This window comes from Podarcis erhardii (assembly GCF_964252035.2).
Source record: "Podarcis erhardii genome assembly, chromosome: 14".
NCBI lineage: Eukaryota > Metazoa > Chordata > Lepidosauria > Squamata > Lacertidae > Podarcis > Podarcis erhardii.
This window is the reverse complement of record NC_138503.1, coordinates 1,451,277-1,470,177: the sequence shown is the minus strand read 5'-3', so window position 1 is coordinate 1,470,177 and position 18,901 is coordinate 1,451,277. Positions and strand designations below refer to the sequence as shown.

Here is an 18,901-nt window from a genome sequence, read left to right as displayed (position 1 = left end):
TTTGCAGTTGTGACTGATTCACACCTTCAGTGAATTCAACACACTGAAATGATCTTGTGTGAATTGAGACGCCAGAAAAATTCATATGGTTAGAAAATGAACTCTCATAAGGTTTATTTATGTATGTTTATTGCCTGTCCATCACTGAATGGCTCATGGAATATCACAACTTAAAACAACATACAAACTGTTCAAACTAATTCATTGAAACTACAAAGCTTGATACCATTGCAAGGGCAGCAAAACTGGAGGGCAACCCAAGCACACCAACAGGGTAAACATCCACTCACCCAAAGCCCTGGGTAAAGAAAAACACTTTGACATGATGCCAAAAACGGTTCCATGATGGCGCACCTCAGAAGGGAGGGCGTTCCACAATCTGGGGGCCACCACCACCAAGAAAGCATTCTCACTTGTGCTGAAATCTTTCTAGCTTCTTTTGAATACAGTATTGGGGATAATGTTAAATTCATCTGCTCATTGCAGATGAATTCTGTGACCAAGGTATTTGCATGTGTGTCTATTTCCAGGAAGCATTTCCATCACACCCATAAAGGAGACCCAAGGCACAATGACTAAAGTGGGGAGAGGTTATATCCATTTAAAACATAGCAATATAGAGGATCTGCAGAAAAAAACCCATTCACCAAAATTGAACATAGTCCAAGCAGAAAAGTTCCCTAAGGAGGGAGGAATCATCTCCCTCCCAACTCCTGGGCATGTTTCCAGGTGTCTCATGTGACCACGCAGCAAGGGCTCAAGCGAATTCTTCCTCCCTGCTGCCAAGACCTTGGGTCTGTTAACCTGACAAGCACATCATGGCTCTGCTGGCATATCATTCATCCTGGTGCACATGCAAAGCCCACAGGGCATCCCTGATAACCCGCCAAGCAAATGCTGTGCAGGGTGGCCAAATAGTGCCCTCACTGCATAAATGCCTCAGGATTTTAGCCCACTAGATCTTTAATTTCTCTTTCCTACTCAAACCAGACACCAGATGGAAAGAAATTAGATGCCATTCTGAATACATTACTCCCAACTGTATGAAGCAGGCAAAAAGAGGAATTCCAAGGCCAATGAGGAGCTATAAAAAAGAAAATCCTACTCAGTCCCTTTTACGGGTGACTAGCAAAACCCACACTGCATAGGGAGGGAAGAAGAGGGGGAAGTTTGGGGAAGAACTGGCTTATAAATTCACCCCAGGAGTGGGAGTGGTCTTTCCCCAGCACTTTGCAGCCTCCCTGGCTGTCTAGACTTCCTGATCTGAAAAAGGAGGCACTTCATGATTTGACTGACACATGGGCACCAGGAAGGCTGCATAGAGCTGGCGAAATGATTTGAAGAATGAAAGGAAGGACAGTCACAAACACCCCTTGGCCACCTCAAAAGAAAAAGAAAAACATGACAAACATGAGACACAAACAAAATATTCCACCCAACCCAATCAACTAAATTTTCTCTCTCCTTGCATAATTTTTGAATGCAATTTCATTTTTCATTAAATGATGGGGAATGGTTGGGTAGGAAAGGGGGGGTTCAGCACAGCACTACCTTCAATAAAAAGGCAACCACTGATGCTTTGAGTTTTCTCTATCTTGGGTTGCATTTAATCTGAGCCAAAGAAGAATGTCTTTCTTCTTCCATCCTGACATTACTGAGGTGGTGGCAAAAGCTGTTATGGCTGTATAAGGGACTTCTGTCTGCCTCTTGTCTGACTGATTTCTGATCTCCTCTCCTCATCTATGAAAACACACCAGGGTCCCTGCAAAGCAGAATTTCCACCCGGCAAAATACCATTCTTACCTGGGGGGAGATACTGGCAGTATCCTGACGAGTTCACCAAAACATTGGTATGAAATGTAGCATCAAAGCGCTCATCAGCACTAAAATGAATAATGAAGAAAAGCAAATTTAGTCCTTCAGTTTAAAAATAAAAGATGGTTTACTGCAAGGTGTGAAGCAGTTTGAGTCTCAGACTAGGAACTTGGAAACGAGGTATCAAATCCTCCCACTTGGCCAGGAAGCCACTCATAGAATCATAGGACTGCAGAGCTGGACGGGATCTCAGGAGTCCAATGCAGGCAATGGAGGAATTTCAATTGAACCATCCCTGACTTGTGGCCATCCAGCCTCTGCTTAAAAACCTCTAAGGAAGGAGAGTTCATCACATTCCAAGGGAGTCCGTTCCACTGTCAAACAGCTTACAGCCATAAAGTTTTCCCTTTTTAATTTATTTTTATTGAAACTTTTCAGCATATATTACAATAAAAAACAGACTAGTCTAAATAAAAAAGAAAAAAGAAAAAAATACAAAGCCCTCTGTCAGAGGTAGATCTTAACCCTTGTCTCACACAAAGGGTGTGGCCCCTCCCACCTCTCACCCGGGAGCTTCCCTTTCTTCTCCCACCCTGGGAAATCTTCCCTTCCCTGCCTCTCACGAAGGGTCTTTCACCCAACATCCATCACCTTCCTGTGTGTACTCTCCTTAACCCAGAATAGAGGACCTCAAAAAACAAAACATAGGCAAATAGAATGCATAGGAGAAAGAAAAGGCACAAGAAATAAAGAAAAGGGAACAGAAAAGGAAAGCAAGAGAGAAGGAAAATAAATAAAGAGAACTTCTGATTCACCATCTGTCAATTATGTGTGTAAGTTATTCAAAGTTTTCACTCCAGAATGGCATCCAGCTATATTCCAAGGCAATATCCAGCTGTTCCTCAATCTGCTAGACAGTATTTTCCTAATCTCCAACCCCATTCATTTTCTTTTCCACACAAAAAGTCCAAAGGGGGCTCTTCAATTGTTATTGTTGCTAAATGTTGAGAATAGTCTTTTTCCAGTCCAATATAATGGCTTTATCTTCAAGGAATTCCAACACCCATTATTAGGATAATAACCAATAGTTATTTATTTGTTGTATATTCATTCATTCATGCCATATTTTCCAATCCCATTTCCTGTTGGTCATGATTTCCCATCCTTATTTAGAAAAAAGTTCCTCCCATTTCCTGTTCTTCCATTATTTTTCCAGAATAATTGCTAGAGGCTTGCCAGGTTTTTCCTCTGAAGTCACTCCAACTTGTACACAGGATCCTTTCTCTCTCGGCTCGATCTCTGCCATCTCAAGATGTTTCTTACTATCTCTGTCAATAGTTTCATCTCACTCCTCTGGCATCACAACTCTGACATTTGTCTATTTCACTCCTCCAGGCAGGTGGAGGTCTTCTCCATTCCATCCTCTGCTACCATTTCACTCTCCTGCCCAGGCAATCTTGATCAGTATTTTCCCCCAAAGGCCCGGTTTATTATGCGGTCTGAGCATTTTACACATATTAGCTCTGAGCTCTTTCAGTTGCTCATCCTATAATTGTCACATGATACCAACAGTGGGATATTGGGCAATATCTTTGCCATATTGGTCTCCACCTTAACCGTCTCTGCCTTGAAAACTTGTGTCTGTCTCTTTAAGAGAGAAGTGGCTTCCCATGCTCAGGAATGTAGCTTCACTTCTGTAGCCAGCATCCCAAAGAAAGGATGGTTTTCAAAGTAATATAAAATAACCATTCTTAATAAGCAGAGAAACCTTATCCATTTGTAATCTTTCTTAATCTCAAATAATTAGATACACTTTCATATTATTTTTCAGCCTGCTGGTTAATGTTAGTTAATGTATGTTTATGCCAGCATTCAATTTGCTTTCTAGGTGAAGTTTAATTGGCAGACAGATTACCCAAATCACAGCTAGTCCAAAACCAGAAGTAGTTAAAACAGGGGAGGCTTAGCTGACCTGATGCTAACCTTCAAGACTATTGGTGTCTGGGCACAAACCTATTGTCCTCAGTTTGAAGAACAGTCTTCTTCAGAGCATGTGAGGTTAACCCTTTATCTCCCTATCTCCCTTTATGTCTTGGTTGTCATTAATCACCACATAATTACCGTATCTCTGCCAACAACTAGCCAGGGATCTTTTCCTCCTGGAAGTACAGTCAGAAAATTCTTCCTGGTGCCACTCATTATAACCTACCTCACAGGGTTGTTAGGGGGATTAAATGAGGATGGGGAAAGCATGTACAGTGGTACATGCGGAAGTTGAACAGAATTCGTTCCGGAAGTCCGTTCAACTTCCAAAACGTTCAGAAATCAAGGCACAGCTTCCAATTGGCTGCAGGAAGCTCCTACAGTCAATCAGAAGCCACAGAAGCCCTGTCGGATGTTAGGGTTCCAAAGAACGTTCGAAAACCGGAACACTCGCTTGGTGTTTGGGAGCCAAAACGGACAAGTACCAAGGCGTTTGGGATCCAAGGTATGACGGTATTGCACTTGAGCTCAGTTAGTAGAGCATGAGACTCTTACTCTCAGTGTTGTGGGTACAAACCCCATATTGCACAAAAGATTCCTGTGATGCCATCCCATCAAGTGCCTTTATCTTCCATGAATTTGTCTAATCCTCTTTTAAAGCCAAGTTGTTGATATCCACTAGTACATACTGTGGTGGAAAATTCCATGGTCCAACTATGCACTATGCAAAGAAAGTGCTTCCTTTTGTCTGTTTCATTGGATGACATACACCCCCCTTTGGAAAGATAAAAACTTATTTCTGCCTACTTTCTCCACACCATGCATGGACACTTCTATCATGTTCCCACTTTCTTGCCTTTTTTCTAAATTAAAACGCTCCAAATAAAACAATTATTGTTGATGTAGTTGCTCCAGCATCCTGATTATTTCTTTTGCATTTTATGCAACTTTTCCAGATGTCTCTCTCGCTGTCTCTCTCTCTCTCTCTCTCTCTCACACACACACACACACATACACACACACACGAGGTGTGGTGGCCAGAGAACAGTACACAGAGTGTTTCAAGTGTGGTCGCCCCCTACATTTCTTTTGCCCTCTTCTGATTTCACAGCTGGAGAAGCACAGGACTCTTTGAGAAGCTCCATTAAGAAGAAATTGGTCGCTCTGTGTTTCTGGGTATCATTTCCCGAAAAGACTCTTATGGAAGTGGAGCAGATTTAACACACGCACACACATAGGTGCCCTAGCTTGGTCACGCAAACATTTCACCGAAAATCTGGACTGATTTATGAATAGTGCAAAAATGGCACCTCATGCCTCTACTTAGTGCATATTAGCTCCTCCTACTCATCCAACTGTTGAAGAGGGTGCAGAATGTTAGCTTCTAATCCAGATACATGGTGGACATGTAAGAAAGTGGTTCAGTTCTGGCAGGGAGTGACAAAGCTGGCATAAGACACTCCTAACCACAGAGGTGACTTGGTGAATTCAGCTTCCATCCACTCTATGCACATGCCATAGCGCTCATCAGTTGGGTGTCTGCTCCACTAATGGGATTGAGAGCCACATGGAGGGGACTCCAAAAAATCAGAGTGTCAACCCTTCAGAAATGACCCTTGTAGAAGTTGACAAATTGGCAAATGTGCATGTTAACAATTACTGGAGAGAAATGAAGGGAGCCTGCCAAAATGCCTTTAGCATAGGCACGCGTTTAGCTTGGAACCACCATTGTTCCTTTTTAAATCCTCCTGTAGGATAGACTTACCTGGGCTGATTGAAGCAACAATCCATTTTTGCAACAAAGTTAATATCATCCCCTACAGCCATGGCCTCCCTCAAAGAATTCTGGGAGCTCTAGTTTGTAAAGTGTGGTGGGAGTTGTTAAAGACCCTTATTTCCTTCCCTGTGCTATAAGTCCCAGAGATCCCTGTGAAGAGGGGTTGACTGTTAAACCACTGCAGCTCAGTGAGGGGAACAAGGGGTCTCCTAACAACTCTCAGCACCTTTTACAAACTACAGCACCCATAATTCTTTGGGGGAAGGCATAAGAGTTTAAAGAGGAATATTGTGCTTTAAATGTATGATGTGAATGGGGCCTTAGGCATGATAATCAGAGGCTTTATGTCACTGAACTGCAGTGGCTGAAGACTAATAGCCAGAGAAAATCTTTCCCCCTCCTTCTTTGTGGGCTTCTTAGAGGCATCAGCTTGGTCACAAAGAGAAGCAGAGTGCTTGTCAGATCCAGCAAATGCAATTCTTATATAGGATGGATCTATCAATGCAATTAACCATAGTAAACCAAAAACAGAACCTCCGCATACAGGGAGGTTTGAGTACCAGACACTCAGGATAAATTATGAGTTATGAGACCATCTTCAAACAGCTGAAGGGATTTTACATGGAAAATAGACCAGGATTCTTTTCTGCTGCTCCAGAGCATAAAATCCAAACCAATGGATTCAAATGACAATAAAAGAGATCCCAACCAAACATTAGGAAGGACTTTCTGCTGGTAAGAGATCTTTGATAGTGGAGCAGACTACCTCAGAAGATAATAGACTTTCCTTCTTTGGAAGTTTTTTAACAGAGGTTGGATGGCCAGCTGTCAGGAATTCTTTAGCTGTGATTCCTGTATTGCAGGGGGTTGGACTACATGACCCTTGGGTATCTTCCAACTCTACAGTTCTATGACTCTACACTGTCTTCTGCCTGTCAGTCAAAACTGTATCTTCTTACTGTGTTCAAAAGTTGTGTACTTTACTGTGTTTCACTGTCTCAGTATCACTGTAGAGGTTGACCAATGCACAAAGCCCCTATGGTATTCCTTCAGTTTTCTTTAACTTGGAGAGAAACCAAATTTACAAGGGGGCAAATGATTTCAACAAGATTAATCTAGAACAGAACACCTGCTATGAACATCTGCTAACCCATCTCACACCTGAAAGGTTTCAGAGGACTCTGATTTCCTCTCCTCCAAAATTTATCTATGCAGAACCCAAGCCATGACCCAAATGCTTAAGCTTAAAACAGCCATTGGACTTGACAGATGGACGTGGTAGGCACAGTGAACCTTAGAGCAGGGTTCATCCCAAATCATTTAACATAAAGCACACTGCAGGGAGAGGTTCTCAGAGTATATCAAAAGCAAAGTGGGTTTGTCAGCTTTGAGAGAAGGAGCATTCAGGAGGGTGACAGAAGACCCATCTTCTCCACACACAGTGAAAGCAATATTACGAGTCAACACCACCTGGAAGAGCAACATTAATCAAGTGGGTGTATGGAAGGAGGAGGCAGGCGCAGCTGCAGCTGACATATTGGCTATTCTAAGTAGATGGGAGATGGAGAGAAGCAATGTGGTTTCTTTGTACCCAGCAGGGATGCATTCAATCAACAGACATATGGCAAAGAGAACTGAAACCTCCACAAGGCAGCAGGGTGACCACAGAGTTGTTGCACCACAATGGATGAAAAACGGTGGAAGAAAAGCATACTTTTGATGTGGTGCAAAAACAGATGTCTTGATTGTTTTATCCTTTCAGTCTTGGACCTGGGACATGCCAGGAGAAGGGAAGATAGTGTCAGTTGCTCAGAGCCTTTGGCGTGGTTCCTCAACTGCAGTGTCCAATCAACAGTGCTTCTAGTCTTGGACACAGATCCTAGATAAGATGGGCAGCATTCTTCAAAGCCCTGTTGAGCCAACGCGGTGCCAATGCTAGAGGGTTGGGCTTCGATGGGAGAAGGGGATAGGTAGAAATGTCCAGTACCAATTTGAAAAGTTTTAGCAGAGGCAGGAAGGAATCCATCCTCCTCTATCTAAAACAGGGATAGCTTATGAACATCATCCCTGACCATCTGCCTTGACAATGGCCATGCTGGCTGGGAATGACAGGATGTTGGAGCATCTGGAGTGTCACTGGTTCCCGAGCCTTGGTATTAACATGGCCTGGGGAACCTGTGGCTCTCCAGATGTTGCAGGACTCAAGGTGCTATACATGGTTCTCCCAGTCCTCATTTAATCCCCACAACAACACTGTGAGGTAAGTTAGGAGGAGAGAGAGTGACCAGCTCAAGGTCCCACCTTGTTCCCAGGGTCCCCACATTCAAATTTGCACTAAGTAGCTTGTTGCCTGGCTGCAGCTGAGGTTTTTTTGTGCACCCCACCAAGCTGAAAGGGACTTGTTTCTCTGTTAGAGGGCAAGGGATTGCTGTCCAATCCACTCACAGCCTAAGATGAAGGATGAATGGGAATCTTAAAGCAGCCTCACCCCCACTTGCACTGTGGCACTTTCGCTTTCACCAAAGGTAGCATGTAAAATCATATGAAAACTAACAGGTGCTTTTGATCTTCAGCTATTCAAAGCCAGTAATAAATTAAAAAACGGTTCAGTGCAGAACACAGACTCCAGATGAATCAAGGGCTATGCTGCTATGGAAATGTGTTGAATTGCTAAAGAGAAGCAGGGATCCCTTTGATCCTGCAAAGGCTACCCAAGAAGAACTGACATCCCCAAAAAGCTTATATTATTCTATGTTTTTACTCTAGCCAAGGCAGGACCAAAGAAAGCAAATTTTCTGTATCCTCACAAAGGCAGGCTCCAAATTATAATGCAGTTCTGGTAGTTCACCTTTAAGGATGTTAGCCAGGCAGTGTCTGCTCCAGGTTTAGGGTGGTCCTTGTCTTCAGGGACCTCCCTTCCTGAGCAGACTGTAGCTGTAGCTCAGTGGTAGAGCATTTGCTTTGCATGCAAAAAGTCCCTGGAGAGTACAAGGGAACAAAAGAGTGAAAAGCAAGAAGACAAGCGACCTGGGAATATTTAAGCACCCTGTCAAGCTTAATCCCACTCTCAGAAATGCAGTCACAAGGCAGGCACTTCTCTCCAGCGCATAAATATCAGTCACTGTGCATGGATACAGTGTCCAGCTTGGCAAGATAAATGAGCATGGACAGCCATGAATGCAGAACATCATTTCCAAAGGGCAATTTGCCAGCTAAACAGCAGGAGATGAGAAGGCAGCTTTGGGGAAGCTATGGCATAAGTTTTTTAATGATGTGCCTCAGATGTTTTTATATATGTGCACACACAGAGGGAGGGAGAGAGCTTTGCCGTTTCTCAGCATTCAGCAAGGAAGTTTGAAAGAGCACAGGGGTTCCATGCTGAGCACCCAACTCTTGCATCCCAATAACTGCACTTCCCATCTACCAGTATTTACAGAAGCACAACCTGTACACGGTGGCAGAGAGCAGTGGGAGCGGGGGCGCCACCCAAAGGGGTGGGGTGTGCGTTCTGGGGGCGGGGCGTGCCACCTGTGGGGGCAGGGCACCCAGCATGGGGGGGCAGCCACTATGGAACCCCACCGGGATCGCGCTGCCCGGGGCAGTGTGCTCCCCCCATCCCCTCTTCCTCCACCAGTGCTTGTACATGTCACAGGAGCGATCAGTATAGAACTGCTGTAGCTGCCCTCCAAGCTGCCTCTGTAAGGGATTTCCAACTGCCAAGAGGGGGGGGGTCACATACCCAGATATTTAAAGCTGAAGCGTTGTTTGATCATGTGTCCATCTAAGCCATGGGTAGGCAAACTAAGGCCCGGGGGCCAGATCCGGCCCAATCACCTTCTAAATCTGGCCCACGGGTGGTCCAGGAATCAGCGTGTTTTTACATGAGTAGAATGTGTCCTTTTATTTAAAATGCATCTCTGGGTTATTTGTGGGGCATAGGAATTCGTTCATCCCCCCCCCAAAAAATATATATAGTCCGGCCCCCCACAAGGTCTGAAGGACAGTGGATCGGCCCCCTGCTGAAAAAGTTTGCTGACCCCTGATCTAAGCACTACTTATGTGGGCTTATCTCTTGGACAAGACCATCCCCTCCATTTTGCAATAATTTATATCTAGACTGCAAACCTTACCAAGTTGCCACTGAGTTCCTGCTGCCTGGGGCTGCTGCCTCACTCTGCCTAACAGAAAGGCTCACCCAGACTGAGCTGGAGCAACAGGGAGGCTAAAAAGTGGGGCATTTCAGCAATGAATTTTCCCTCCCTCTTCATTCAGTTAAGCCTTCTGTGATAGATGCTGATCGTTAAGGTAAACACATAAGAGCACAGTTAATAACCCCAAAGAACAAGCAGTGCAATGCTCAGAACTAAGTCCTTCGGGATTTGATGGGGCTCACTCCCAGATAAGTAGGGTTAAGAATGGGGCACACAAATGTAGGCTTGGCTTAATATCTTTGTGCACTGCTATGGAATCCCCAGTTTATAATTTATAAACAAAACAATACAATACAAAAACTATGCATTATTTGTGATTATGGTTATCATCAGCCTCACCAAACATATTGACATATAAACCAGGCTTGTACTGAGGGCTTATCCACACTTACCTTTCCTCTGCTCTTTCCAGGCATGCTCCACACTTTAAAGGTCCATGTCCAAGCAGCCCTTCCCCCCTCTGGAGCTTTCCCAAGGAAAACACGTTCCTTAAAGCTCAATGGGAGCAAACGGCAATCCATGGAAAACTCAAATGTGCTCCAATTGAGTGCTAAAGAGCAGGTTTTCACGGGGAGAGCTTGGTGTATTGATACTGAACATGTGCCTAGAAAGAGCGGGGCAAAAAACAAGTGTGGGTAATCCATATGTTTTCTCTGATTTGTGGCAGGTCTCCAAGGTCTCAGGCAGAGAACGGTCCACCCCAGATCTCAACACAGCCTGCTACATAGAATTGTAGAGTTGGAAGGTACCCCAAGGTTCATCTAGTCCAACCCCCTGCAGTGCAGGAATCCCAGGTTGTTAAAGTTTGTGGGTCGTAAATCCTTTGACCCACTGAGTCTGCTGCAACAGTCCTGCGATAAATTTGATTTACTGCCACTCCGACAAACTCCAATGGCGCCCACACGCTTCCACTTGCGCGCTGCCACTCTTCTCAGTTGCCGGACAATAGCAGAGTTCACACACAGAGTAAAATGGCTTCTCTGTGTCAACGTGGTGTCTTCAATAACTCAGCTCGACACCAGTGCTTCTATTCTAACACTCTTTATTTAGAAGCATAACAAACGGAAAAGAAAACCCACAGAATTTAGCTGCATGTTCGCAGCACACTGTCTCTAACAAAAACGAAACTACCTTGCCTCACATTCTCAGACAGACTGCTCTCCAGAGAGAGCTCAGCCCCCACAGAGCACAGATCAAAGGAAAATGCCCGGGTCATGTGGGCAATGCACCCAGTGAACGCTTCTGGAGTGTTAACTCTTGGCTGTCCAGAGAAATATGGATCCTGTTGGGCCAGAGCCTCTCCGAGATTTGGGGTTTAACATTAAGGACTATCCAAAAGACCGGCAGAGAGGAATTGAAAGAGATTTAAGAGCCTCGGATGTGAGATCTCCAGGCTAAACAGTATATTGAGACTGATGGACACTTGTTGGGGACTGAAACCGGGAAAGGGGTGGGTGGAGTTTGGGAATCCAAAGGGTATATAATTATAACTTGCTCTGTTTTTATTTTGTTCTGCTATCAGTATGGAAATTGGGAAAGTCGTGGAAGGGAAATTTTGGTCGACTTTAGGAAAAATGTTTAAGAATGAGTAACGATGTATAAGCATTGATGTTTAAGTTTGGATAAGTTAAAATTGGTTTTTAAAATGGTTTAAATTAAATGAAAATAAGGTTTGCAGAAATAAATTGAGGAAATGGAAGAAGAGGAAAAGTAAAATAACAACATGTTAAAATAAATTATTAAGTTAAAGTTGAGAAATAAGTAATAAGGATTTGCTGAGTTAATAATTTAAATTGGAATACAAGAAGGGGAGGTGTGAGGAGGTCTGAGAAACAAGTCAAATGAAAATAAGTAACTGAAATTTTATGCGTTTTTAATTGTTTTTTAAGTTTTTGATTTTTGTATTTTTGTTATTTCTTGTCTATTTTTGTTTTTGTGTGGTTTTTTGAAAATGCCAATAAATATTCATTTAAAAAAAAAAAAAAACTCTTGGCTGTCCAGAACCACAACACAGGTAAAGAATCCCTGACAGATGGCCATCCAACTTCTGCTTAGCAACCTCCAATGAAGGAGAGTCCACCACCTTCTGAGGGAGTCCTTTCCACTGTCAAACAACTATTACCATCAGAAAGTTGTTCCTAACAGTGAGTTGGAACCTCCTTTCTTGTAATTCGAATTGATTGCTTTGGGTCCTACCCTCTGGAGCAGCAAAAACATGCTTGCTCCATCTGCGACATGAAATTCCTTCAGATATTTAAAGGTGGCCATCAAATCACCTCTTAGTCTTCTTTTCTCCAGGCTAAACAGACCCAACTTTCTCACCCTTTCCTCATAAGGCTTGGTTTCCAGACCATTTATTTTTTTGGTCAGTTGAAGATACCAGGGGTTGAACTTGGGACTTTCTGTATGCAAAGTGTGTGCTCTGCATCTGAGCTGTGGACCATACTTTAACATTCAAAAAAAGAAAAATTGACATGAATTACTTCTATTTGTCTTGGAGCTGTTATCTGAACCCAGGGCCACTTGTGTAAAATGTTTTGCAGGAAATCTTATGAAGTTCTAATGAGATTTTCTAGTTCAAAAATGAGGTACATGTTTATTATTCAGTGTAAAAGCCTCTTCTGGCGAGATTGTTTGCGTTATATTAAGGAAATGACATTCTTGGTATAGACGTGAATTACATTGAATCAAAATTAAGTGCTCTTTCTCATAATGCAATGTGACTTTGTGATTAAGGCTGAAAGGAAAGAATCATAATAACAGCAACCATATTGCACAATTAAGCGACAATTCTGTGCAGTTTGCCAAACCATAACTTGATTATCCACTGGTAGAGATAGAAAGATGTGTTAATTTCAGTTTCTCTCAATCCCTCATTTTTTTTCAATCTTCAATTCACTTAATCTCATTTCCGCATCACTTTGCAGTTTTTTAAAAAGCTGCATGTGAGGCTTAAAGAGACTTCTGGATCAGTCGCGATCACATAAAGGTCGTGAGTTCATCCAGCGAGCTTGTCGGGATGACTCAGTCATAGAAAAGAGTGAAAGGGGGGGGTGAATGCAACACAATACCCCTAAAAGGGCTCAGAAAAGGATTCTGAGCTTTGACCGAGCCAAGCGGCACAAAAAGGGGTTTCTCAATGGCTCCTGCACTTAGTAAAGTGGCAAGAGAGAGGGAGAACCCCAGCCTTCCCTTTCTATGAGATGCCTCGAAAGCCTGAGCGATTCAGCTACAGCTCTCTCCATAATTCAAGACTAAAATAATAAAAATAGAGGGAAGACAGCAAGAGGAGGAGGAGGAAAATAGGGAGAAACCATAAAGAACATAGAAAACTAGATTAGACATAGGATGAGAACTTGAAGAAACTTTTCACTTTCTTACTCTTAATTATAAAACTACCACGAAAAGAATAAGGTATTAAAGAACCAATTCACAAGGGGAACATATAGATAATACATAAATAGCAACATGACAACAAAGAAAAAACAGGTAACAGGTGTAACCTTGGCAACAGGTGTAACCTCGGCAACACCTGGAACACAATCAAGAAGCCCTTCCACAATAGAGATTGAGCCCAATTTAGATATTAAAGAACTGAGTGTAACTGGGAGGCCTCCAGCTGCAAGATAAAGATTCTGAGAACCAGAGATTGACCTTGGACCATTCAAAATGTTGATAGGAGAAGCTATTTTGACTGCATTATGCAAGACGAACTATTTGCTGGAAGAGATTCATGGAAAGATGGATGATATGACTTTTAAAATGGATAATTTGGAACAGAAAGTGACTAATATGGGACAAGTGAGAGCTAACACAGAAATAATTCAGGACCTGGCACAGGAATCTACCCTGGCAGAACAAATGGTGGAGGAAAAGGAGAAAGTTGTTGTTTTTGAACCTAAAATAACACAAGCGGGATCCTTAGTTCTACAGAAGCAAATTGAGGACTATAAATCGAGGCCTTCTATGATTGAATTTAGAAAAAGCCAGATTTTGAGGATTGGATCCCGGCTTGGACTGAAGAAGGAAAGTTGGAAAAATTAATCCAGGGATTAATTGACTTTTGGGATATGGACTTGGATTTGAAGGAGATTGAAGTTTTGGGGGCCTTTGGATCTGGAGGAATTTTGAAATATGTTCTGAAACACTGTTCAGACCCTAGCAACGATGGAAATTTGGTTGAACTGTCCAGAAGGAATAAAAGTAATGTTAGGATGGAGCTCTCTCGAGACTTGCACCCAAGCATTAAAGGATATGAAGATCTGCAGAAGGGACATGGAAAAGAGTTAAGAGCCTCAGACGTAAGATCCCCAGGTTGATGGAATGGAATTGACGGAAAGGACTGGCAGAATCCGAAACCAGGGAGAGGAGTTGATGGAAGATTGGAAAATTTAAAGTTTATATATAGAAATATTGCAAAATTAATGAGTGATAGAAAAATGATGGATTGATAGTTTATGGATTTAGCAGAAATGTTATAAAGAATTAAACACACACAAGCATTTTAGTTTTAATGTTAAAATAAGGTTAAGGGAAGAAGAAGGAAAAAAGAAAAAATTGGTGAAAGGAGGGAAAGTAACGTTATATTATATTGAGATTAATTACAGAACAAAAATAAGAAAAGATGGAAAGGATTTGCTGAAATAGATAATTGAATTAGAATACAAAAAAGGGAGGTGTGAGGAGGTCAAGGAAATAAGCGAATGAAAAATAAGTTGGGAAGATTAGTTGTGGTTTCCCCCCCTCTTTTTTCTTGTTGTGTTGTGATGTGTTGTCTTGTTTTTGTCTGGTGTTATTGTTATTGTTTTTACTTTTGCTTTTTGTAATCCTTGAAAATTTTAATAAATATTATTTTTAAAAAAATAGATATTAAAGAACTGATACTGGGTATGAAAAAAGAGATGAATGAAAATATGAAAGCGTTAGATGTAAAATTAGATTTAATGGGAAATAAGATAGAGCAGAACTCAAAAATAGTTCTGGACCTCTCTGTACAGATTGAAAAATTCTCTGACAAAAGTAAGGAATTAGACACAGATAGGCAAGAATTAAAAATGAAATCCAATAAGTCGGACAAAGCATTGAAAAAGAACCAGAATGAGTGCAAAGAGATGAAGAAAAGCCAAGAGAAAATGAAGGAAGATCTTGTGGAATTAAAAAAAGATGCAAGAAACAATGCTGGATGCAGTTGTGACACAGGAGATGCAACAGAGAGAACGGATGCTGAGATTTTGAGGAATAAGAGAGTGACAAGAAGAGAGTATCGAGGAACTGATAATAAAGGAGCTGGCAAAATGGCTACAAATCCAAGAATAATATTTCTCTATTTGTATGGACAAAGTGTTCAGGGTCAAATCAAGGTTTGTGAGGTCCAATAAATGGCCAGGAGATTGTCTTGTGTTCTTGAATTCAAGAATTCTAAAAGATAAAATCCTACAAACTAACAGGAAAAGGGGGCTGAGAATTGATGATAAAGATATTATAATACTAAGAGAAATTCCTGCAAGATTGCTAAAGAATAGGGTAAAATATAAATACTTAGCTGAGGCATTGAAAAAGAATGACACCCCCTTCAGATGGGAATTCCAGAAGATATTTCCTTTACCTTTAAGCAAAGTAGAAAAAGATTTACAACAGAAAGTGAGGTAGAGAAATTTTGGAGGAAGTATTGTAAGACATTAGGAGGGCAGAATTGTGGGGAAAAGGGGAACCTAGAGAGGTAGGGATAAAGTGGGATGTCAAATCCAAACTCTTCTTCTTCATCGCCATCTACTTTGAAAAAATAAATGGGATATAATATAATATAAAAGAGTGTTGATTAATAAAAAAACTAGTTGATGAATTTATTTCCTCAGATGTTGTTAAGAAAAGAGGGGTAGTTATATATGCAAACTCAAGATTCAACCTGGAGCCTTTATTTAAGGAAGAAGAAGGGAGAATGATGGCAATAAAAGTGGCATATCAAAAAGAAAAAATAATTATCATTGGAATCTATGCACCAAATGATAAGAAGGCGGAATTTTACAAAAAACTGGAGGATAAACTGCTGGACTATTGTGACAAAAAGATCATATTATTAGGAGATTTAAACTGTGTTACCTCACTCGATATGGATAGCACAATGCGAGAGAGAGAAAGTATAGAAGAGAGATTACCGTTAACCTTCTTCCAACTGGTAGAAAACTTCAGTCTTCAAGATGCATGGAGAGTTAAACACCCAAATGAGAAACAATTCACACACTGTTCAGAAGCAAAACATTCTGCAGGGAGAACTGATAAAATTTGGGTCTCAAAAAACTTATTACTAAAGATAAAAAAGCAGAAATTCAATCAAAAACACTATCAGATCACAATCCAACTATGCTGGAAATAAGAGAAGGAAGAAAAACAAGAAGAAGAGGGACTTCCGGGATAGCGCGAACGGGTAATGGCGGATTCCCTCCGAGTTCCGGAGGGAATCGGCTCCGCTAAGGACGGGTCTTGCCGTGCCGGCGACACGGGGACCCTCAGAAACCGCAGGCGCTGAAGCCTGCGGACATGGTGACTCGGTGGGCACCTTAAGCGCCCTCCCCGACCCGCGAAGAGCCTTTTTAAAGGCTACGGAGTGGACCGGAGAGTGGCGTGGCGCTGAGAGTCGATCGCTGCCTTGGCGGAGCGAAGCCGCGAGCCATGACCGGAGAGCGCTATCTTTCTTCCTGAAATTTGGACTGAAACAAATAACCCGTGAGTAGAAGGAAATTTTGGCACTAAAAGTTTTATACCTAAAATTGAGTACGATCGGGGGTGTGTTAAAAGGAAGTCCGCACTCCCCCCCCCCCCACAGAAAGATTCAAAGCAAGGAGAGGAGCACTAAGGCGGAAAAACTTTGGTGTTTAAATAGACATTCTCATGAATTGGATTACAAAGTTATTGTGCTGGAGTGGAAAAGAGTAGAATTTCGGAAGCCTTTTTTTCTTGGCAATCCCCCCCCCCTTGGACCCGGGAGCGCCCTGCGTGTGAGCCCGAGGAAAAAGAACAAAGAGTTTGACAGCTGTCAAAGAGCTGTCAAACGAGTGGTAAAGATTTGGAACCGTATTGTTAGTACTTTCTTGGACTAAAAGAGCTACAGTAAAACTGAACTTTTAGAAACAAAGTGACTGGGAATAACAAAGTAGCGGGGAACAACAGTAACGGATTGTTGGAATAAGATCATGATGGAAATCCCCCTGGAGGGAACTAAAGATATTGCAATGGCTGCAGAAGAGAAACTATGGGCAGAGATTGAAAGGATGTTTTTTCTCGTGGGAACTTTACAAGAGCAAAGTACCACAATGAGTAAACAACTGGAGACTTTCGGTTTGGAACTGGGCAACCCTGCTAATGATACAAAGCTGGTGGAAAAAAACTCTGCAGCTGCAGAGGATGAGATAACTTCGGAATTGGGGGAAAAGAAAGAGGAAGAAGGAGAGGAATTTCAGGTGGAAAAAATCAACCAAAAGCCGGCAACTTTTGGGAACAAAGGATATAAAGGAAATGACAAGTGGACCGCAAATCTGCAAAAGGAGAGAAAGAGAAAGGAAGAAGTCCCTGAAATAACTGGAATACTGGACTATATAAGAGTAAACAAGTTTGATTGGGACTTCTTCATTTGGCTGGAGTATGAGAGATTGAGTGGTCCTGAGCAGAAACTGATACTGACTGATTTGGAAGGAGAAAAATATGAGGGGCTGGTGACAGAACCTCCTCAAAAAGAGAGGGCCAACAAAATGGACTATCAACAAAACTGGTGGAGAGAGACTAACTGGGGCTTAAGAGCCTCTGATGTGAGAAACCCGGGCTAAAGCAGCCAATTTATTGGGACATTGGTTTGGGAAGGGACAGAACCGGGGCAGGGAGGGAGGGGAGAGTAGAATGACTGAAATCTGAGATTTAGAATTGCTATATTATGATTTTAGGTGTAATATGGGAAGGGAGGAATTTATGGGAAAAAACTTAGGCCGTCCTTAGAGAAATGATTTATTGTGTAAAATTGGATAAGCTAATGGGTCAAGCATAGGTGATAAATTTTAAGAAAAGACAAGAAATATTTAAGGGATGAGAGGAAATAACTTGCTGAGATAATCAATGAAATTGGAATGTGGGAGGGAGGGTGCGGGGAAGTCAATGAAAGAAGGTTATGAAAGTAAGGTTATGAAATTATGTATGTTTTGTTCTGTCTTTATATGTTTGTTTGTTTGTTAAAAAAATTTGAAAACTCAATAAAAATTTATAAAAAAAAAAGAAAAACAAGAAGAAGATGGAAAATTAATGAAAACATCCTAAACAATGAGAATATATTAGGAAAAGTGAGGGTGATTTCAATAGAATACTTTGATAACAACTTAAACCAGGGAACTGATATAAATACCGTATGGGATGCAAGCAAAGCGGTGATTCAAGGCTTCTACATCCAACAAAATATAACCCAAAGAAGAGAGAGAGAAAGGAATACAGTGGTACCTCTGGTTCCGAACTTAATTTGTTCTGGGGGTCCAGTCTTAAGCTGAAACCTTACTATTGAAATCGCCCTCACTTTTCCTAATATATTCTCACTCCCCAGTAACCATGATGGAGGTGCAACAATCAATTTCCAAAGCAAAGACAAGAAAGTCACCAGGTACAGACGGTTTATCTGCAGTGTATTACAAAAAATTAGAAGACATATTGTCAGATCTGATGAAAAAAAGTCATGAATGGAATTTTGAAAAAGGGGGAAAGACCAAAATCATGGGAAGAAGCTTTTATCACTCTGATACACAAGAGTGATACACAAAAGAGTGGCAAGAGAGATTATTTGATTACCTTAAGTTGGCAAAACTGACGGATGCAATTAGGGAACAGTCTAAACAAAAATTTCAAAAAGAGCAGGGAAAGTACAAAGATTTTTTTAAAAAACCAAAAACAGTGCCCTCAAATTAAAACCTGGACTTGCTTGGAATAATTTTTGCAAAACAAAATATGGTTTACAAATACAACATATGGAGAAGGGTAGAAAAGACGAAATGAGAAAGAAACAGTTTATCGAGTTTAAAATCAGACCTGCATTGGGGAGGAATGAAATCTACTAGAATTAGAATAAGAATTAAAGATTGGCTAA

At 41.7% G+C, this 18,901-nt stretch overlaps 1 protein-coding gene across 5 annotated transcripts in view; it reads right to left on the bottom strand.

Annotated features, from left to right (window-relative positions):
* The window catches only part of LOC309328751 (neuronal acetylcholine receptor subunit alpha-7), a 95,898-nt gene that overhangs the window by 14,334 nt on the left and 62,663 nt on the right, over nucleotides 1–18,901 (bottom strand). For all 5 annotated transcript variants that reach the window (XM_081839080.1, XM_081839078.1, XM_081839081.1 and 2 more), the window contains one exon: nucleotides 1,804–1,883. In XM_081839080.1, the coding sequence (XP_081695206.1) occupies nucleotides 1,804–1,883 (80 nt within the window). The remainder of the gene's footprint in view (nucleotides 1–1,803; nucleotides 1,884–18,901) is intronic.